We start from the raw sequence: 22936 nt of genomic DNA on the forward strand, positions 1-22936 counted from the left end.
CTGAACGGGATATATGTATCTGAGGGGAACAAAGGTTCTCTAAATCTCTAGGGTAACAGTTTTGACCTCTTTGGCATATGCAATGCTAACCTTCTTTGGTTCTTATTCTGCCAGGCCTCTCTTAGTGTATGTGAATCATTAGACAGTAGGCAGCGGGGTTAGAAGTATACAAATATATATATTTATTTAGGGAGCTGAATGTCAAACAGTTCCCTGCTCTTAATAGCTGATGATTTTACAAGTCAAACACTTTCCTTGTGCTGTCACTCTGGTTTGGGTTTCACACGAGATCGTCTTGGCACTTGCAGTCTTGGCAGGCAGGCTGTGTGCTCTCCTCTTCCTCTTCTGCTGATGTGCCTTCAGCCTACTGATCTGTGGAAGGGAAAGCAGCCATCAGAGGGAAATCCTCATCTTCAGTGCTGCAGTCACTAACTTCTCCAGACATCTCCACCGCCGCTTCTCTTTCCTCTCTGTACTCGCGGTGGCCCATGAAGTACTGGTTGGTGTTGTGGGGCGTGCACATCCCTGGCAGCCGGTATCCTGCCAGGTTCATGGGCCGCAGGCGCGCTCTTGCCTCTCGCCGAATTGCTGCTGGCAGATGTGAGGCTGTGATCCAGCAGCCCTTCTTTGCGTTCCAGAGCAGCTCGCTCTTTTCATCACTGCCGCTCTGCTCACCTGCCTGGTCTTGCTGGAGTGGCTCAGTGCATTGTAGTGGTTGCTGCTTCCAATTCCTGCTGCACTTGTGATCCTGCCACTGTGCCTTCCCAGGCTGCTTCTGCTGCAGTCCATGCACAGGATCATTGTGCTGGCCACCATGTCTCTCACAGCCATTTGAGGACGATGCACAGGGGTTCTGCTCCATGAGGTCCTTCTCTCTTTTCTGTTGCCCTCGCTGACTGTCTCCGTTAACGTGCCTTCTGACCCTGTGCTTCCATTCCTGCTGTTGCCTCCTGCCCCTGCCAGCCCTGTTGCTATACAGGAGCACAATGAGCATGTCTTTTGCCTGTACTTGGTGGCCCTGCCTTGGTCTCTTGTCCCTGTCCTGACCTTGCTGTACCCTCTAGCACTGCCCAGCAGTGACAGCAGCCAGCAGCAGGGCACGGCTGGGGGAGCGGTACGGGGGTTGGCTTTCGCTCCAGCTGCGGCCTGGTCCGGCAGCCATGGCCCCATGGGGGGTGCTTACCTGGCAAGCTGGTGAGGGAGCCTGTCCATGATGTCACCCTGCTGTCCTGCAGAGGCTCTTTGTGTGGGCACCCTGTGACAGACTGCCATGCCACCCTGCCTGGAGGAGCCAGAGGTGCTTGGCGGTGACATGGAGCTGGTGCCAAGGGCACAGTCCATCAGTCAGTAGAGGCCCCTCCCAAGTGGGCCCTGCAGGCCCGGGCCAGGCCTCGCTGGAACAAATCCAATCTCTGGCCCTGATACCATCACCAGCCCCGATACCATCACCTACCCTGCTCTGTGCTTCCCTCCAAACACCTTGTGGCACTGAGGGAAAGGTGTCCTGGGCACCTGGTAAAGAAGGGTGTGGGGAGCTAAGTAGCTGTTAGGAGTTGGAAAATCAGCACCTTCAAAAAGCCTTTCTCACCCTCCTGTCTCAAAATTCTGTATCCAGCCCTTATATCAGCTGTTGAATGAATTCCTACTTTTTCAGTGTGGAAGGTGGAAAGACAGATACCAGGCTTATCTCAAGATTAATTTTCTATGTGCAGCATATTGGCATAACACCAGGTACTATTTGTAGCATCCTTCTTGTTGGCTTTTTGTGATACAGAATAAAAACTGATAAATCATAGAAGCACTGAATGGTTGGCCTGGGAGGAATCTTAAAGATCATCTAGTTCCAACCTCCCTGCCACCCTGCCATGGGCAGACACATCTCCCACTAGACCAGGCTTCTCAAAAACCCCAGCCAGGCCTTGAACACTGCCAGGGATGGGACTAAATAAAATAAAAACTTTTTTTTTTTTAGTGTGTTTGTTATGGTTAGAGAAAAAGCTTTATAGATGACAGCTATGTTGAAGAAAAGAGTGTCCTCATTCTCACCACACAAAAATAAGGATGGGGATTTTGGGGCTGTGTTTGTCTTTGGAAGTTTGCACAATTTGTGTTGCTGGGAATAGGTGGGTATTTATTATTTTAGGCTCCCTGTCCTTCCACTGATACTGTCAGACCAGGCTTATTGTTTCATAGTAAGTGATGCATTTATACTATTTAGACCAGAAACTCTGTTTGTCATTTGTTGAGAGATATCATCAAGCACTCTGAATTTTTGTACTTAATGCTTAGAGAGATTATCTGTATAGTATCACGCCCTGCAACATAAATTCTTTGGATGTCATTTATAGTCTACTAATTTAAATGCAAAAAAATATGTAATTCAAGAAAATTATAAAATAATCGTTTGCAATATGCTATGAATATTGCAATATGCTAAGAATATTTTCCTCTTCTTTTTTTTTCCAAATTCTAGGTTGATTTAAAAACCACAAACAAAGTACCAAAGCCAACCAAACAACCCCCTCAGCAAAAACAAAAGCAAAAATATTTCACATAATCTTCCTTTGTTTTTATCATCAAAGAGTTCCATTCCTTCTGCTTTTGTTCAAGATGAAAGGGAAAAAAATGTGCATAGGGTCAAGTTTACCGAACAAGTAAAAACAAGTCTCATCTACCCTTAGTATCAGGCTTTGGTATGATTTCAAGTGTCGCTATTCATCAACACACGATGGCAGTAGCAGTCCATGAAATGATTAGTTGATGCTGTACATGAATGAAACTAAATCTGCCTAAGGCCTTTTTTTCTAGAGATAGCTATAGTCTTTGCTTATGAATATTGACAGTTCTGAGGCCAGCTCCACAAAGAAATAAAAAAAAAAAAAAAAGAAAAAGAAAAAAAGAGGAAGGTTCACAGTCTTTTCTTGATCAAGGCAACCCTAGATATTATCCCAGGTACAGTTTATGATCCCAAACTCCATGTAAGAAGCAGCAGATTAGTGCTTTCATTAACCACAATGACTTTCTGGAAAGCTTACTGGCTTATAATGTTAATTATAGCAGGTTCTACAGTCATTCTTTATCTCCTGGTCATTTTGGGGATCTCCTCAAATCAAAGATTTCTCTAGCAGCCCATTTAGCTAATAAGACTCCCTTATCTGTGATCAATTTTGACTGAGCTATCAAAGGTGCTTACTGGAGAGCCATATTGACTAAGCATTTACAATTTTTTTCAAACTACATTGCCACTTTGGTTTTATTCTATCAAGAGAAATTCTTTTAGACATGTGGCTTAATCCTCACAGTTATGAGTTTGATTTAATGCCATTACATGCCTCCCTGTTGAACCCTGATAGCTTCAGCATTTCTGCGGAACATGTCTTCATGTATTTACTTTCAGGTGAGATATTCACTAGAAAATAGACATTTAACATCAACTCCCTGTAACTTAAAGTAATTACATGGTTGAGATTCTCGTGGCTCTCGTGGCTCTCGTGAGTCTGTGGCTGAAGGAGTATTTGTACTGGTCAGTGGATTGTGCTGCTGAGGTAAGCCTGTATGTTTCCCAGCTCCAGAAGCCAGCAGCAGAAATAGCTGCGGCACTCCAAGAAGCCTAAGTTAAGCCTAAGTTAACGGGATTTACCAACAATCTCAAAAGCATTACAAAGATAAATTATTGCTGCAAAAATATAGCTAGATTATGGGAGAGTAATCTGAAGGAAAGATTCTGTTTTCTGACGAAAACATGTTTTTTGGAATATTGCTAATACTTTTCCAAAATAAAGGGATCTTTAAGGAAATAAGTAGAAAATTAGATGTATCTCTGAGAGAATAATATTTAATTAAAATAAAACCCAGTAAATAATCAATTGTGTACACAATTTTATTTTTATTTGTTTACCGTATAATAGTTAGACTTTAATATGTAAAAATTATTTAAATTTAGAATTCATACATTGCATCTGAACAATTCAGCAAAAAATTTTGTATTTGCATTGTTTTTGTAGTAAAGTATTTTTCTTGATATTGCTAAATAACTTGCAGTTGGGTAGATAATGGATTTTTCTTTTAGCATTTCATAATCTTCTCAGCATCTCAGTAATAAATTCCAATATTAACAGAAATATTTCCCAAATAAATGATGTTTGTAAAAATTCATCTAGGTTGATGTAGCTTAGATGAGGTTACCAACTGGCAAGCGGGGTAGACACATGTAAGCATAAGGTGTTTTGCTCAGGTTGATGGGATTGCCATCCAGCCTGATGTCTTCAAGAGCCCTACGCACATAAGTAAAATCTCTCCTTTTGCAGAAAGTATCTTCATGCATCTCTTGAATGTTGTTGTTCTAAAAGAAAACAAGCAAACAGCAAAGAAACTATCAGAATAGTTACCTGAAAGTAATTTTTTATTCTGAAACACAATTTATGGATGTGTTTTCAGTGTGTAGAGAGATACTTGCTTGAACTCAAGGGCCCAGATTGTGGCAGCAAGTCATCAACAGAGAAATCTTCCAAGAATGGGAAAATTTCTTGGCCAATGCAAAACTTCAGAACTAAGTAACTCAAACCATGTAGCAGCGACAGGCTTTGAAGGAGGAGGCTGGTAGAAGTATAGAGCATTTTCATTTCCAGATTATAGTGAAGAGCCATATTAAGACAAATTTGATCCACGATAGGCCAGTCCAAAAATCACAGAAACATAATTATCATCCTGACATCTTAATATGCCTTAACCTGCAAAGGTACAACTCTGTAATTTGACCTGTGACAATTTCTTTCCCCCCGGCTCTCTCCCATTAGTTTTACTCACACCTGTATATGTACTGGCAAAATTGAATGCATGTGGTTTTATTCCTTTGATTTAAATTGCTCTTACATGCCTTATATTCACTGAGCTTCCATTCTTGAAGCGAACCATTCTCAACCATGAATTGTTGGAATACAGCATTGTCAGAAAACTGGGACTAAAAAACTCATTACCTAAAAGGAGGGCTGAAAATTGTTCTCTTCATTCCTTTGCTAGTCAAAAATTGGTGTGGACAAAGTCCTGCTCACTAAGTGTTTTCTGTAGCACATAGCACTGAATATTTAATTTACAGGCACAAACAGGTGAAAAGGAAGTCAGCTAGCAGGCAGAGAGTTTTGATAAATTTACTTACTGAAAGATGGAGGTTAAATGATGTGAGGCACATTACATTGCTTACTGAAAGGTTTTTTCTGTATGATGTAATTTGTAAAAACATCTGATAAACAAAACTGTAAATTGGTACAAGATGAGATAAAGGGAAAGAAGCAGAGCTGGAAAAGGTTAAAAGGAAGTATTCAGAAAGAAACTCTTAGGTCATAGTAACTCTAGAATTTGATTTTTGAAAAATATTTTATTAAAAATTCTGAAAATTAAGGCTTAGTAGAGCTAAATTTTACTTCTCTAAAAGACTTGCAATCACTAGTTAATTTTGTTTCCCATAGCTTGTTTAGTCAAGTAAGAACACTTTTTGATAAAAAGAAGAAACACTACAAGACAAATATTTGCCCTTCTGAGTTGTGCATGTGCTTTGAGCATGATATAAAGAGCCATTTCTTTTGTAGCCTACCTGAAGATGAAGAGCTTGGAGGCTTTCAGGGAGCGGCAAGGGAATGTGATCCAAGTTATTGTCAGTGATATAAAGATGCTGCAGTTCATCCAGATTCTAGAAGAATATGGAAGAAAACAGGGGAAATGAGAGATATATTTGAAAATCTCTGCCAAGTAAGTTTGAAATCTATCACTGCAATGAACACCACCAGATAGCAGAACATTTTGTTTCAGCATGATATGGTGAAAAGACAGAAATTCAAAGACAGTAATGAACTCTGATTTGCATAGGCTGAGAATGTTGCTGATAAGGGATAGGTGTTCAGATTAAAATGAAGAGGAAAATGTTTTTCAAAAATCTACAGAATTATTAAAGATATAATTTTAATGATGATGCTGCTACCTTTCTTTTGTGACAAGACTACTCAATTTTGCAAAAGTGTATTATATTGAAGTGAATTATAATTGTATAAGAAATGCCTGAGTTAAAAATACATTTCTCATTCTTTTCAAAAGGTAAATAATTTTCTCCCTTGACTTGTTGGAGGAATGAGTGCCGAGAAATCTGGCAGATACCATAGAGGTTGCTCACAGTGGTCTTTGAAAGGCCACAGGGATCAGAAGTGCCTGAGGACTGGAGGTAAGCCAGTGTCACCCCTATCTACCCCTAAAAAGAACAAGGTGGATCTAGGGAACAACCTTTCAGTCAGCTTCCTCTCCATCCCTAGAAAGGTTATGGAGTGCCTCATTCCAGAATCCATCTTCATCCCCAGGGATGTTAAGAAGGTGATCAGGATTAGCCAGCATGGAATCACTAAAGGTAAATCATGCTTGACCAACCTGATTGCTTTTTAAAATGAAACTACCAGAATGGATGAGGGGAAAACACTGAATATTTTCTACCCTGACTTCAGCAAGGCTTTCAACACTTTCTCTCCTACTATTCTCTTAGCAAACTCAGGAAGTGTGGACTGGAAGAGTGGAAAGTGAGGTGGATTGAGAACTGAGTGAATGGCAGATCCCAGAAGGACATAATAATCAATGGCACAGTCCAGTGGGATGTCTGCCACTAATGCTGTCCCTCGAGGTTCAGTGCTGGGCCCAGTATTGTTTAACATGTTAATCAATGACTTGAGTGGAAGGACAGATGCCTCCTCAGCAAGTTCACTGATGACACAAAGCTGGGAGCAGTGGCTGATACCTCAGAAGGATGTGCAGCTCTCCAGAAGGACCCGAATATGTTGGAGAAATAGGATGAGAAGAACTGTCTGAAATTCAGCAAATGCAGTGTCCTGCACCTGGTAAATATTAACCAGCAGTACAGACTGGGGGGCGATCTGCTGGAAAGCAGCTCTACAGAGAAGGTCCTGGGAGTCCTGATGGACAACAAGCTGTCAATGAGCCACCAGTACCTTTGTGGCCAAGAAGACCAATGGAGACCTGGGGTACATTAGGAAGAGCATTCCAGCAAGTCAAGGGAGGTGATCCTGCCCCTCTGCTCAGCCCTGGTGAGGGACATCTGGGGTGCTGTGTCCATTTCTGGGCTCCTCAGGACAAGAAAGAGACATGGAGCTCCTTGAGCGGGTCTATTTGAGGGCTACAAAGATGATTGGAGGACTGGAGCATCTCTCTTATGAAGAATAGGCTGCACTTCACTCTCCACATCCTCTGGAGAGAGGAAGAAAATGTTTTCCCATCACACCCAAACTTACTTTAAATGCCTCATTTGGTATCCCTCTGCGACCAAGTCTGTTCTTACTAACATCAATGAATGTTAAGGTAGATGGTAATTCAGGCAGTTGCCTTATCCTATTGTCACGGAGCACCAGCTCCTGAAGTTGGGGCAATCTTCGGAAGGCATCTTTGTGGATATCTGATATGAAGTTTGCAGTCAAATCAATCCTCTTCAAATGGTCTGGCAGAGAAAGAGGATACAACAGATTTATAAGAATGTATTTCCTGAAATTTAAAGAAAACCCTGCCTGTATCATTCTTTATACATCTTTCAGTGAAAGACTTCAAAGTTTAAAGATTTCTGTGTGTTTTGGGAACCTTATAAATTATTGTCTTTTGAAAAATGACACTTAATATATCACTATATTTCTGATTGATACATGCCAGAAATAATCAAAATTAAAGCTAATTTCAATAATGCTTCTATCCATACTTAAGTTTGCAAAGTCATTTCTGCTGATCTTCTTGATTCTGTTATAGCGTGAGTAGAAATAGGTGGTTTTCTTAGGCAATGGTGGAACAGCATGAAGCTCACGATCATCACAGTAGACTGTGGTCCCTAGGCATGTACACAAAAGGCACGTGGGAAGACCTGTCAAGGAATTTAAAAGAAAACACTTTGTTAGAAAGGACATGAATAAAAGTCATACGTAAATTACTACAATGAAATGCTCACATAAGCACCTAATCATCAGTCTTTGTCTATGATAAAGTTCACTTCCAATTCTGCTTTGATTAGGCAATCATATAATTGCAACACTAAAGTGATTAAATTATTTTTAAAATTAATTTATTTTTCGTCCTGTGCCTAGAAGAGCAATTAACTTGTTCTAATAAATTGTTTCTGAGACTATAATAGACTATTTGGTGACAGTAACCAGCCGGAAGTTGATTTCCCCTTAAGCTAGCAGGTGTATACTTCTGTCTAGATGGAGGAATGGTAGCTGATGAATGATCTTTTCTACCTAATCTGTCTCTCTGACACTCTCTTTCTCTCCTCCCCTTCCCTTTTTATATTTCTTTCTACATCTCTCTCTCCCCCCCTCACATTTACTAATATATAAAATTCATCCTATTGACTTTGGCATATGGTCTCATTTACTCCTTTATTCAGGCAGAGGCATCCCTCTAACAATTTTAATATTGGATTGTAACACTTGTGACACTGACTTTTTGATACATCTTTTTTGAGTATATTATGAATATACATTGTGAATATAAATCAGCATATCTGTTTATCAACTTTTAATCTCATAGAAATACTTTTCTGTTTCATGGTTTCCTCCTCCTTGTGGCAGATGGGGTGGTTTGGTCTTGTTATTTATAGAATAGTAGGATAATGCAGGAATATGAAAATGTTTTCCTTGCAGATTAGTTTCTTCTCCAGGTCAGATGTGGCTACATGAGAGATGTGCCTTCTTAATCTGCCCCAATTACCTGTAGATTATTGAGGTGTCTTTTGAGGCAAGATTAAAGAATCAATAGGCAGAGTACTCTTTTATTTTTATGTGATAATCACTACTTGGACATCCAGGAATACAATTTCCCTAGAGATAAGGATCTTTTCATGCTTTCCCTAACTTTCTTCACAGGACAGATTAAATTGGCTGCAGAGAGTAGGCCTGATACAGCAAAAAAAATATTCACACCTTGAACTATTCTGGCAAATCAGGGCCTAAATGAATATTGAGTTAAGGATGGCTGACATTTTTTCATAATATTGCAACATAGCACCATAGTATGGGAAAAGGCTTTCACCCTGTCCTATTTTTGATCTTGGAGGAGTGGTATTTTTTCACGTATGTCTGGTGGACACTGAAAAAAAAACAGAGGTAGGGGAAGAATACAAAAATATATCAAGAAAAAAATGAGCTTGGCTTAATGTTACTGAGCCTTGTAGTCTTTTATTCAGCACCAGGTCAATAGCAGCAACATCTGACAGGAAAATATGTTGCTAAAATAAAGACAAAAGAGAAATCTGATTTGATACATTACCGTGTTGAGCATTTCTTTAGTTGATGCACTAATTTATTTGCATTCAGTACTCAAAAATGTTGACAGACACAGAATTCATCATATAGAATATTTATAGGATATAATGTAAAATCTTCTAATTTTCAAATTTGAAAAAAAAAAAGTGTGGGCTTTTTTTTTTTCCCCTAGAATTTCCTTGGAAGTTCTCATTTCATTTTTATTTGTTTTGACAGTGTATATTTTTGCCTGGTCAAGATCACTTGTAGTATGTACCAAAATAAGACTATGAATGATTAACTTCACTGAATACACAATTTTGGAAGCAGGAACTCTGGGTTTTATGTTTGGGGTTGTTTTTTTTAAAATTAATTTTTCTTCTATGTAACTCAGCTGTAGTGTTGGGTATAGTAGAAAATAGTATTTTCCTGTTACTGTATGTTGATCACCATACAACACAAAGATTCCTCACAGAAATTGATAACTCTAGTGGACTTTACCTACTGTAATTTAGAGGAGCTTCTGACAAATGCCAAAAATTAGTAGTGCAAAATTTTTGTGGGAGAGGGACAGACTGTGTTTTGCAATTTTAATTCTCCTGCAAGATTTATAAAGTTCTTATTTCACTATTGATAGTCAGAAGAACTGAAAAATGTCTCCACTAAAAAGTTCTAAGTAGCTCTCTTTCCTTAAGTTTTTCAGTTTATAACTTTCATGGTCAAAAATTCTTCAACATTTTAATTATACTTTGTATTAACACATTTATAAAAAACATGCAACAAATCATTATAAGTAAAGACAGTTGATAATGATATTGAAATCTAAGACAAAAAGACAAGTACTGGTAGCATTGCCAACCATCAGCAAATTTTCAAGTTGTAAATCTTCTGGAACAAGTGGCACAGTTGTTTTCATAGTGAAGTAGCATGGAGACTTTTAGAGACTAGGCACCTATCTGACTTTGGAGGAGGATTCCATATGGATTCTTTCTTCAGTAATAAAGTACATACAGAAACTATGTACTTCATTTTCAGTAAAAAAGAAAATAAAATGGGCTTGCTCAAAATCAACACTACACACAAAAACGTTTCTCTTTCATACTAACCATCTTGAGTCTGGGGTCCAAGAACCCCTGACCCCTGCGCTGAAGACCCATCAATTAATTTTGGTGTAGATGCTTCATCCTCAGTTTCTTCTGTCAATGGTGCAGAAGAATAACTCTCTTGAATTGCAGACAGTAGTTTTATCCCAATATCTGTCTAGGAAAATTAAAAGGAATTGTTACTGTTTACTACCCTTGGAAGCTGTTTGTCTTGCAGTTATTCATATTCTTCCACTAGAGGTCAGATATTTTCTGAGATTTAGTGCTGGAGCTGCATTTTATCTGGAGCTGCATTTTATCTGGAGCTATAATGAATTCTGATGATTTATAAATAATTCATGAAAATCCAACATACTTGTTCACTTTTTGTCTGTGTTTTGAGTTTTTTACTGTATGAACACATGCATATACTTCATTACTGAGAAGACATACTAGAAAAATTATTTTTCCATATTTATTTAAAGATAAATTAGATTTGTGATAAAAATTGATAAACTGTATGTAAAAAATGAAAATTTGCTATTAAATATCAAAAAGGTGCAAGTCATTTAGCATAAAATTGTAAATTGTACCATCATAAATTGAAATCCAATACAGGTGTTCAGGCTCTGCTTAGAACACTAACATGATTTTAAAATATTACTTAATAATTCTGAACATGATTTAAAAATATTACTAAATAATTCTGAACTTCAACTTCACATAACTTTCTAATATGTTAAAGACTCTGGTTAACTTCATTCATTAGTAGCTGTATTATGTAGTATGAAAAAATTGATATATTGGATAAAACCTTGGTTTTAAAACACATAAAATTTGGAAGATCCTTGCATAGAACTAGAAAACTTATTATTTTGTCCTTCAATCAACATAACTAATCAAAGCATTTAATTCTGTCAGGTTAACTCTAATTCTAAAAGTACATTCTGTTGATTTTCTTATATGACAATTCAGGATAAAAATTAAGATATAGCAATTTTCTTGTTTCACATCACCTCTCATAAAAAGAGTATTGCAGACTTGTCAGGCTTGTTGCAGAGGGGGTCTGTGTTATCAGAGGCAGAGTTGTTTTCTGTAATCACCCAGACAGCTGTGTTATCTTTGCAAGTTACTTTCCCAGTGTATCTTCATTTCCCCATGTGTAATAATATTGTTCAGCTGAGCCAGAGCCCCTTTTGAAAGTGCACTCTATTCTTTAAATCTAAAACAATTATTTAGTATATTATAGGGTTTTGCTCATCAGAGGTGCTGTTAAAAATGTAGGTAATTGTGGAGACCCTGGGGGCATCCCCTAGTTTAGGGGTTCAGAAGACTCTTCTCCCAAGGAGCTGTTAAGACCCCATTGGCTCCTACCCCTGTTCCTATGTCCCTGAGCCATTCCCTCCCTATTCCCTGATTTGCCCTCATCTTTGTACTGTAAACCAGGTTCACCTCCTGCCCCTGGGATAGAGAGAAACCTGGACCCTCCCTGTGTATGCCTGGGACCTGAACATCTTACCAGGTGGCTGAATAAAGCATCTGTGGATACCATGCAAAGGCCCTTTTTGCTTCCTTGCTCTGGACTTTATTAGCAGTAATTCAGGCTGCAATAGGTAATGCATTTAACCCTGCAGGTGCTGCACCCCTGTGCTGCATTTAGCACTCCTTATCTTTTTCTAAGACACAGCCAAATACAGAAACTTTGTTACAGTATCATTATTCCAAGTGCAAAGGCACCAAAGCCCAAAATTCTGCTTCAGTTTTCATCCACTGCAGCTTTCTAGCACAACACCACCACAAAACTACTGAATCCCGAGTCTTTAACCTGACCAAGCATCTCCTTTTTTTGACACCATCCCACTGCTTTCTTTGCTGTCTTCATGAAGAACCAGTTGTTGAAATCCATCACAGTAGTGTTCATAAATTATAATTGTAAAACACAGGTAAAAACTAATTGACTGGCCAAATAGTTAGAATTTTTAAAATTTGGTTTTGTATGTAGACTATAGAAGTTAAAGGAACTAAAACACCTAACATCTGGATTCCAAGCACAGGCAAATCTTTGCTGTATTTGATCCCTACTTGAATCTCTTTCTATGTGTATATATATTTAACGTGTAACCAGCAGCTCAAGGGCTGTGATTCTGCCCTTCTACTCTGTACTTGTGGGACCCCACCTGCCGTACTGGATCCGGCACTGGAGTCTCCAGCACAAGGAGGACATGGGCTTGTGTGGAGCAAGTCCAGAGGAGAGCCAAGAAGATGAAGACAGACTGAGAGAGTTGAGGTTGTCCAGTCCAGAGAAAAGTAGCTTTTCAGTGCCTAAAGGGGACCTACAAGAAAGCTGGAGAGAGACCTTTTAGATGGACATGTAGTGATAGGACAAGGGGGAATGGCTTGAAGCTGAAACTTTTATATATTATTAAATTCTTTACTGTGAGGGTGGTGAGGCACTGGAAATGGTTGCTCAGAGGACTTATGGAGTCCCTTGCTCAAGGCAAGGTTGGATGGGGCTTTGAGCAACCTGGGCTAGTTCAAAGTGTCCCAGTCTATGGCAGGGGGGGTGGAAGTTGAAGATCTTGGTCTCTTCCAACACAAACAATTCTATGATTCTATGAACTGTGAAAATTTCATAAAAAGAAAAACAAAAACCTTTACATCTCATAATAGATTTTCTTGCAGCATAGATATGTATAATTACAGGCAGTATTAAGCATTATGATCCTGGATTGCCTTACAACATCTAAATAACTACCTAAAATCTATATTTTTGAACATAAATAATTTCGTTTGGGTTATATAATGGCAATAGGTTCAAATATTTTACATCAATTAGTTTCACTGAAGACAGAGAACATGAAAGCAATAAAAAACCAGTAAGCACTCTGAACCACACAGGCTCAGATTTTGACTAAGAATATTTTAGGTTTTCTATATATTCTTTTTTTGTATTCTACTAAGCCACAGATGCTATTACTAATTAGAGTTTATGGATAAAAATGCCCCAAACAGTTGCAAATTTCACAAAATGCAAGGTAATCAAATGATCAAGATGACCTTCAGCTGAACTGAGTAACTTGAGTTGATGAAGTAAGAGTAAGGATGTACCTTGTCCTTCTGTGCAGACAAATACACAATGTTACCATCTGCAGCACTGACAGTAGACAGCTTAACCAGGAATGGACTTGGGGACAAATCAAAAGATTTTGGGAACAAAGGAAATGGGACAGATGTTCTCCGAATGGAGGAAGCCTAGAGGGAGAGATACATTCCAGACTTTTATTGACCCAGGTTAGTGCTGCACTAAAGTTCTTGCACATGCTGTCTACTTCTTCAGCAGACTTGTGGAAATCAGATAAGAATCCCTCTTCTGAACTTCAGAATTAAATCCAGAGATTTAAGATCTGTAAATGTCTTTATATACAACTTTTCTTCTACTGAAAGTAATATTCTGTAGAAGAGTATTTTCAAGATAGACTTTTTGAATAGGCTTCAGACCAAAGATAATTTTCCTTTCACTTGTTACGGGGTTTGGGTCATCTACACTGACTGCCACTTCTCTGCATATTTGGGACATGCTTTATGGAACTTACTATCTTGGGATTTGTTATTTACTTTATGCTTTCTGAGGGTTCTTAGTTGATTAATCACTGCAGCTGTTGGGTAGCAAAGTGGAGGTGTTAACCTCTAGTACTTCCATATCCATACACTATTATCTCTTTCTTACTGTAGGATGTTACCTAGATTTGAAGATACACAGTTGAAAGTCTCCCAGCAGTTTCCCTGCAAATGCACTATGTCTGGGGTTTAGGGGAACTGTTCCAAATAGTTAGCTTTATCTGTTCAGTGTTCTGCAGTTGTGAGTGTCATAAGAAAATAAAAATTATTGATGTTAACTTAATGATGTTGCAATTTTTATACTTGCGACAGAGTAGGAGTTCATTGATATATGTGTTTTACATACCAGACCCAGAGCATGAGCAGTATTTTCGTGCTGTACATAACTTGGACTTGAACCAGTGACCTAAAGGTAAAAGTCTGCTTCCCATTATTGGTCATATGATCCATGCAGCTTTGTATCTTTTACAAGTTTGATAAATCATGCGAGATTTTAACAAGACAAAGATGTTTCTTGGACTATATGCTGTACAGAATAATCCCTCATTTTCCAGATGTTTGTTTATTTTTGGCAACTGGACTTTATTAAAAAAAATTTGAAACACAAATGATTGTATATCACTTAATGACATTATTTTCCATAGGGTTTTTTGGAGGGAGGTGGGAGCCTGTAGTTAGGCAGGGAGTGGACTTGTATTTCATCTGGTACTTTAAGAAATATTCTTTGTGAAAAATCACAAAGCAGGAAGAACATTGTAGAGAAATACAATAAAGTGTGTTTCTCCTCGTCAATATCTACAAGTCTTCAAATAATAATCTGCCTTCCAAGACAGTTTTTATGCACGGCATAAGAAAAACTGAAGGGGCATCACATCACTTACCATTAGCCACCTATGTGGTTATCACATCACTTACCATTAGCCACCTATGTGGTTAATAGTTACCCTACTCTGTCTTTGGAATCAATCAAGAGATTTAGAGAATATCAGTGCAGATTAGTCCCAGAGCATAGCAAAGGACAGTGATATCTTTCCTAAGATTGCATGGAGTACCTACTTTTTTCCCTATCCTATATTTATCCAATGTGACTCCAATTTCCAATGAAAGATCTTAGTGAGCCTGGCCAATTCAGAGGCCCATTCAGACCAGGAAGTTACAAAAGTCAAGAATGCAGAAATCAGAACATATCAGTAAGTGATAAAATGCAATTGGTAAAATCCAACCTGCTACTTGCCATCCATAGGCTGGGCATTTAGTTATATTAGCATCACTTCACAGTCAGTGTGAATGAGACAAAACTTCTGAAAAGCAGCTCCAGACATTGGCTACAGAAATTCCTTTTAGGGTGGGCTCTTTAGATGTCTATATCTCACCACTGACAGTAAAATGGTGAGACAAACAAAAGGCTAGGAGAGGCTCAGGACTTTATTTTATGTGTCCTTTTTATGTGTCTATTTTATGTCTACATATTTTAGGATCAAAGCTGATGTATTACATGTGATAAGTTTAAATCTACAGAAGAATTCTGAAGTGTGTTGTGTTTCAGTGTTTCTTTTACTGCAAAATATAGATTTAATACACAAATAAAAATGAAAAACTTAAAAATAGGCATTTTAACCTTGAAGGGACAGTTGTTCCACACACTGACCCATCAAAAGGAACTGGTTTCTCCCATAGCTGTTTTGAAACTACCAAAGGCTTACAAGAAAATGTCTAATTATGGTAGAAGTTATTCATAGAATCACAGAATGGTTTGGGTTGGATGGACCATCAAAATCATCTATTTCCAACCCCCTTGCCACAGGCAGGGAGGTTTGCTTTCCTATCCAAAAGTGACCTAAAAACTTCTTTTCTCCTATTGTTCTATTTTTAAAAGAAAAGGAATTGTTAGTCACTGCAGACAAATGAATAACAAGATCTGTAGTCAAAACCTTTCTGAAAAACTAGAAAAATTTCTATTTGGGGATGAAGCTTCAAATAAGTTCGATTTTCTGATCAGCTATATGGCCATCTGACTTGTACATTACTTGTACCAATTAATAGGGTTTTTTTTTTTAAATTTGCGTGGTATTCTGAAAAGTCATTGTATATCCACTTTGAAGTCTCCTATTTAATCAGATACCAACCACAAAGACAGGAACAGCAGTGTAAGCCTCTGTCAACCCTGCAGAATGGCAAGAGTGAGTTCTTGCTCAAGCATGGCTCCTCTTCACGTGTGTTATGCCAACAGGAGAGATGGTTTGTGTGTATGCACACAGACATGAGCAAATGTGTGTGTGGAACTCAAGTTCTGAACTATGTGCAGGCACCAAAATGCCCTATTATTAGTTGATTCAAACTCAACAAGCTATCAAGTAATGCTAATCAGAACGCATCAAATATTAGACTTGCACTGCATTTCTTTCTGAATATTTTGTGGATCATATTTTACAGCTCACCTCTTTTGTGTAAACAGACCCAGACCAACCTGTATTTAACTGTCTTACCTTTCTTCAGTGCTAGGCAAACTATTCTTAATTAAGTTCTCCTTTGCTTTTCACCTCACTGTTAGCCTATCTTAGCACTGAAAATATTTTTCTGATGCTCCTGTATTTTTGCTTCTTATTTTTCTTAGTTTTTCCTACCTAAAGAAAAATTGACTGATTACATTTAACAGATGCTGTAATAAAATAATAACAATGCATTTTATTAGGCATTAGTAGCTGATGTACATAAGAATCTCTCTCCACAATTTGTTTCTCTCACACATTTTCCAAACAAAGTTTTAGTTTCAAAGAGGGAAAAAGTAAGAAGCTCACACAATAATTCCTTTGAGAGTCTGGTTGATTCTATTCATTTTAAAGGAGGAAATCTCTCTTTGTATATGCTTTCAGAGCACTTAGGAGAGATAGTTTTGACTGTGGCCTCTGGACTCTATCATTATATAAATATTAATTCAAAATACTAATGAACTGTAAAGAAAAGGGGAGATACATCAGCTCATGTTTATACTGTTACTGTCTGTTTCAGAAGATAAATCCAGCACAAAACTTGTACACTTACAGTGACATTTCTTTGCTGTAGCTTTCTCCTTGAGGACCTTGGAATTCTTTCCTTGATAATAGGCTTTTCTTTTACTCAGCCTTTTTTTAGCCATTATCTGTGAAAAAGTTGATACTGCTATCTTAATGTCTCTATGCACATTTTATTTCTGAGTGATATATTACTTTAAGGTTTTCCAGTATTAATTTCCATTTGGATGCAAAGCATTAGCTAGGTCTTCTGTGTCTCACTAACCTGGGATCTTGGAAACCATAGATTTTATAATCTGTAATGTCACCTAACACATGACAATCCATAGATTTGATTGAGGATTCAGTACAATACTCGCAAGTAATTCACAGCTACAACTACTTTCCCCATGCAAATATTTGCATTAAAAAAAGTATTCCATGTGTACATTACTAACTTTTCCCAGCCTTAAGATTATTCCAGAATCTATGACAAAAATAGACTTCAAGTGAAGAACATCAAGGCCCATTATCTAGAAATGTTTTCAGAAAAATGTTTTCAATCCAATGAAGTGTGTGTGTATATACACACACACACTCTATACAAGAAACCATACTTCCAGAGTATGAGAATTAGCAAAGTCATGAACTTGGACTCAGTCATCTTACTTACCTGTATTAAGATTATAAATTCTCATACTAAGCCTGAAACACATGCCCAGGGTTCATCAAAAGTTATTTGAGGAAGATAGGTGTATGGGGTGGAATGAACTTTCCCCAGGGCATTCCTCAGTGCTGTGCTTTGTGTTTTTGGCTGGAAAGGTGTTGATAATGCACCAGTGCTCAGTGACTGATGAGCAGGGCTGGCACAGCACCAAGGCTGTCTCTCCAGCATTCCTCTCTCACCAGTAGGGCAGGGGTGGTCAAGATCTCAGGAGGGGATGGAAACAGGACAGCTGATCCAAGCTGAGCAAAGCAATATTCAATATGGTATCTGGTCAGCAATAAGAGCTGAGAGAAAGGAGGCAGTGAGGGTAGGGGGTGGGCTTTATTGTTCAGGTGTTTGTCATCAGGAGCACCTGCTACATGTACTCAAGTCCTACTTCCTGGAAGTGTTTGGCCATCACCTGCTGACGGGAAATAGAGGATAAATCTTTTGTTTCCCTTTGCTTCTGCGTGCAAACTATGTTTTTCTTCATTAAACTGCATATATGTCAACTCCCAAGTTTTTAACCTTACTTTCTTTCCCTGTCTGTCTGAGAAGGGAGAGTGAGAAAGCATTTTGATGGTCACCTTGGTAGCCAGCTAAGATCAACCCACCTCAACAGATATCCAAAGAGAATGATTCATACTTGTCTTGGAGCATGGTATTGGGATGCCAAGCCTAATTTTTAAGAGAGAATGAGTGGAAAGAATCTCTTTCTAATTTTCTTCAGGTCTTTCCACACTTTGGTGATTACACATTGAATGTGTGATTACAGTACCTAATGGTCTGGAAAAGGACATGTTGACACAGGTGCTTTAGTTTAACTCCTTGAGGTGCACAGGTTAATTTTTACTTCAATTCACATTGAAATTATCAGGAGTAGCATCTGAATGCATCTGAGGTACTAGAATTTGTCAGTTTCCTGGATCTTCTGCTAATCAGTTGGATACACAACCTTACTAAAGTTTGCAATTTTGCCAATGAGTCTAAAAATGGATTAAACAGAATGGCTTCTATCTGCACATAACTGAATTTTCAAATCTTAAATTGAAGACAGCAACAACAGGAAATGCTATTGGAGTTTTTTCTCCGCTGCTTCAATAGCCTGAATATATGATTCAGAACTCTAAATGGAAATTCAAGTCTTAAAGAGTTACTGCACAGAGGCTAGATCTGTTGAAGGCCTGCTGGTTGTCTGGGTCTCTATGGTATTGCTCATCATGCAAACTATGCATAATAAAAACTAACCTGTGACCTTGAATAAATATTTTGCACATAGATCCACTTGTGTTGTTCACATCATTATGATAACAAGATTTTAAGCAGTAAAGTCATAACCCCAATCAAGAAATCAAACATATTCTGCTTAAAACTTGGGTGGCATCAGTAATATCAGTGATTAAAATATAACTTGCAAGACTGACATGCCCTATCAAATAGGACACTGACATGTCTATAAAATTTGCTTGATTTCTACAGCACTGACCGCTCATATCTCCTGGGATATGGGGAACTATGAATGCTTAGGATTCTCTTGGGTGGTACATGGTGTTAGGAACGTAAGCAAAAAAAAAAAGATTTTGGCTAAACATCTATGAAAAAAAGGCTCTCACAGTGAGGTCCATCCATATGCAAAACAAAACTCTGTTCAACTGCTGTGTTGGATGAACTTTACCTGATGAATTTTAAAAAGGCTGTCTGAAGAGCTCAGTAATGGAAGATAATCCTGCTCTGGAAGAGAAGCTTACCAGTTTACCCTGACTCTGCCTATTCCATGCCTTTTAAAAAAAAGCAATCCATGTTGGGATCTCATATCTTTTCATGTTGGGTGCAACATCAGTCATCCTGAATTTCCTTTTGGCTGGAAAAGAACAGCAAAGCCTTGCTTTATCCTTCACTCAGAAACTTGGAAAGGGCCACCCTATGTTTTGGTGCTATAGGACCTTGAAGAGAGAGCACAGCACAGGAGAATCCCACCTACAATTAAATGTATTACTAAGAAATCTGTTGTTTGAATGAGAAAAACTCAGTGATGAGGCACATTCAAAAAAATTTCTCCCATTTCTGGGAAGGAAGTAATTTCTGTAGGAATGATAAAGGTTTCATTTCTAAGAGCAAAGAGAGTCAGAAAGTGTGGTTTATTAATCAATGTGAAAGACAACACAGTGACTTTATCAGGAAAGTGAGCTCAAACAAAATCAAGTAGAGCACAAGAGTGGCACAAGGGAAACAGGCCAAAGGCAAGGTAAATTCCTTGCAGCAATGTTATTCTCAATTCCTCTTAGATTGAAAATTTATTTTCTAAAAATTATAAGGTTCTGATCTTAGTGCTAACTTTATCTCTTCAGTTCTCCTGTTTTGGAATATAGTTATTCTTGAATTGTCTCTGTCTTTTGATTTCAAAGCTTTTTTCCAATTTCTATTTCACATTGATGAAAGAAGAGCTCCTGTCCCTCCTGCTGTAATCATGAATCTTTCAAAGGATTGTATTTTCATGAATTATGCATATTGTTATGTGAATAAGCACTAAAACATTATGTATAAAAATACCATGCTATTTAAATGTTATTTTTTTTACTTCACTTCTATCACACACAATCCTGAATCACAGAGTGCTTATATTACCTTCAGGGAAGTTGTGCCAATTTCTAATCAGCAGGGTGAGAAAAAAAAAATTAACGTAGCCTTTTAGTAATTGTAAAGAAATAGAGGATTGTAGAAGAGGAAGGAAACTTTTAAGTCAAGAAGTGGAGTCCCTTGCTCCTACAGGCGACATATCTTACCGTCTCATACTGTATCAGAATTTCAACAGGTTTTTTTCAGTAATTTATTTTACTTTCCTGCGTTTAAATTCAAATTCTTTCCCTTTCTTTTTTTCTTCCTTCTGCCACTTTCCTAGCAGCAAGAGAAAACATTAGCATTTATAGCCTGACACACTTGTAGTGAACATAAACCTAAGGAAACAGCATTTTACAACCTCATTTAATGGGAAATGCTGGAAATCCTGTCTCAACTGCCTCCATGCATCACCCAGACAGTTAAATTACAATGATGATCTGTAACAGAATTTGTGGAATTGCATGGAGACCTGAGGAAAGCATGGTACCTTTCACTTACTCTTAAAGATTACCACAAAAGCCCCCAGAACAATTAGAATATATTTTGGCTGTGTTTGTAGGTTAGGGAAGAAGTGAATGAACTGCAAAGGCAATAGAAACCACATGAGTATATTTGTCAGATAAGTATTTTCATGGCAAAGAAAAACTGATCAGTAACTACTGCATTTATGCACTTTGGAAAGACAGAATAAATTAAGTTCTAATTACCTCTACTTGGTCAGACTGCTTGTTTTCATCATAGGCAAATGGATGAGGCAGCTCTCCAAGTGGTATGTCATAGAACTCAGAATCATAAATTATGGTATCACTGATAGGGGCAGCTACAACAGACTCAAAGATAAAAAATCCCAGAAAAACATTTACAAAGGTCTGCATTTTGTTTTCTTTTCTGAAAGAGAAGAAATTGGACAGATGATAGGTACTCTGGTGTTGAGTACCATGTCACAAATACAGTACTTATATACAAACCCCACAATATTTCTGATGAATAATTAACATTTATTTATGGTGACTCAGTAGTTTAATCTGGTTTTCTTCATAAAGAGTCTCTGTAGCTGAGAATTCTTCGTACTGGTCTGGCCATATTCTTATTCATATAATTTAGAAAAGACCTATGGAATTTTATTGGTGTAAAAATAAACATCTGAATTATATTTTTACCCTTTCATCTAACTTCACCTATTTTCATTGCAATTAGATATGAACTTTTGTGAAACTAGAGAAAAGGTAAATTATTATATTACTTGTCTCTATCACAATAAATAATCTTTTGGACTGTATAACAATGTAATATTATATCTCCCTTCATAAAAACACTAAACAGAATCAAACAAACAAACAAAACCACCAACCTGTTGGTGAGAAAATCTTTTAGATTAGAAAAGACTCATGGATGGGTCATTTCTGGATAAGCATAATCAAAACACTTTTCACCTGTTAGTTGTTTTGTCAGAACATAATTTTACTTGGTGTGGCACATCTGGACCATACTTTTGCAAAGGTTTTGGGAGCAAAATAAAAAATAATATGTTGCCCCAAGGACAGTAACACCAGTACTCTGAATTCCTTTGTTATTCAATGAAAACCATTTTTGAAGTAGTGAGAAATTTTTATGTGGTGTATTCACCTGTTCTCCTTGGAAAATAGAATTGCAAAACTGAATTATCACCTATTTAAAGTTCTATAAAATTGAATTATCACCTATTTAAAGTTCCAGAATTCAGTAAAATGGTAGAAAATTCATGCTAGGCTAGAGAAGTAGTGTTTATGCATTCCCTTTTCCTTGTAAATGATGCATTCACTATTATCATATAAGATGCCTGATACAAGGCTCTATTCAGCGTTCTTTACTTACATCTTTATCTACAGCTCACATTAATTTCACCAAAAGCACAGTGATAATGAGCAATGCATAAGTCTAATAAACTGTATTCCTTATGCGATGCTGTGATACGCAGTCTCAAATATTTAATTTCAAAATTGTAGCTACTTCTAATAAAGTACAAGAAATACATGAGGCTTTTTTTTTAATGTATGTACTGGGCAACAAGCTGAATTTTAGCTTCATGAAAAGAGGTCTTTATAAAGTTGGTTTAGGCATGAGGATATGAAATTCCTCTGGGGATGGTCAGTAACACAAGGCGTTCATTTTTCTCTCATTTTCTTTATTCGGAAAGACTTCAGCTGCTGCTGGAAGAAGCTAGAGTCACTGGGTCTTCTCTTTGAGAAAGCTTAGATGAATTTTACCTTTCACTATTTGCTTCCAATATTACTAAAGGTATTCTGCTTTATCAAAAAAATTAAATAAAGTAAAATAAAATAAAAATGCAATCAATCTCTTAAATAAGCGAGTATGCTAGAATTAGCGGGTTTTTGTCGGTCTTTGTTTTCTGCTGCCTATTTTTGGCAGAATTGGTTTTGGTCTTGCTTTTCCTTTCCATATCATTTATCTCAGATGATTCAGCTGTAGAGGGTGTTATCTATCAACCCAAAATGTAGTACTAACATATACGGTGTAATTTTTCCTCTGAATAAACAATTCTTAAATAAAAAATTGTTCACTATGCATAATTGTTTGCATATCACAACTCCTAAAAATAAAAGATTTTTAAAGAGTATAAGGCTTGATAAGTATTAAATTTTGCAT

General features: G+C 37.5%; 1 protein-coding gene across 1 annotated transcript; it reads right to left on the reverse strand.

Moving 5' to 3' along the window:
• Positions 1-4171: 4171 nt before the first annotated feature.
• Positions 4172-21165, reverse strand: EPYC (epiphycan). Its single transcript, XM_054278547.1, has 6 exons — positions 20998-21165; positions 10382-10535; positions 7739-7897; positions 7284-7486; positions 5591-5686; positions 4172-4342 (listed from the first exon to the last, which is right to left on the reverse strand). Exons 1-6 carry the CDS (start codon positions 21163-21165, stop codon positions 4172-4174), a joined length of 951 nt encoding a protein of 316 aa, XP_054134522.1.
• Positions 21166-22936: the final 1771 nt, after the last annotated feature.

This window comes from Melozone crissalis, unplaced genomic scaffold (genome assembly GCF_028551555.1).
Source record: "Melozone crissalis strain CALT ecotype California unplaced genomic scaffold, PUWL_Pcris_2 ptg000004l_1, whole genome shotgun sequence".
In the NCBI taxonomy this organism is placed as follows: domain Eukaryota; kingdom Metazoa; phylum Chordata; class Aves; order Passeriformes; family Passerellidae; genus Melozone; species Melozone crissalis.

What these genes read in the sequence shown, in the direction of transcription:
- EPYC (XM_054278547.1), bottom strand. Translation starts at nt 21,165, where the DNA reads ATGCAGACCTTTGTAAATGTTTTTCTGGGATTTTTTATCTTTGAGTCT. An exon ending in TGGACCCCAGACTCAAGATG is followed by an intron (nt 7,898 to 10,381) that starts GTTAGTATGAAA and finishes ATTCCTTGACAG; the next exon opens with GTCTTCCCACGTGCCTTTTG. An exon ending in TACCAAATGAGGCATTTAAA is followed by an intron (nt 5,687 to 7,283) that starts GTAAGTTTGGGT and finishes ATATTCTTCTAG; the next exon opens with AATCTGGATGAACTGCAGCA.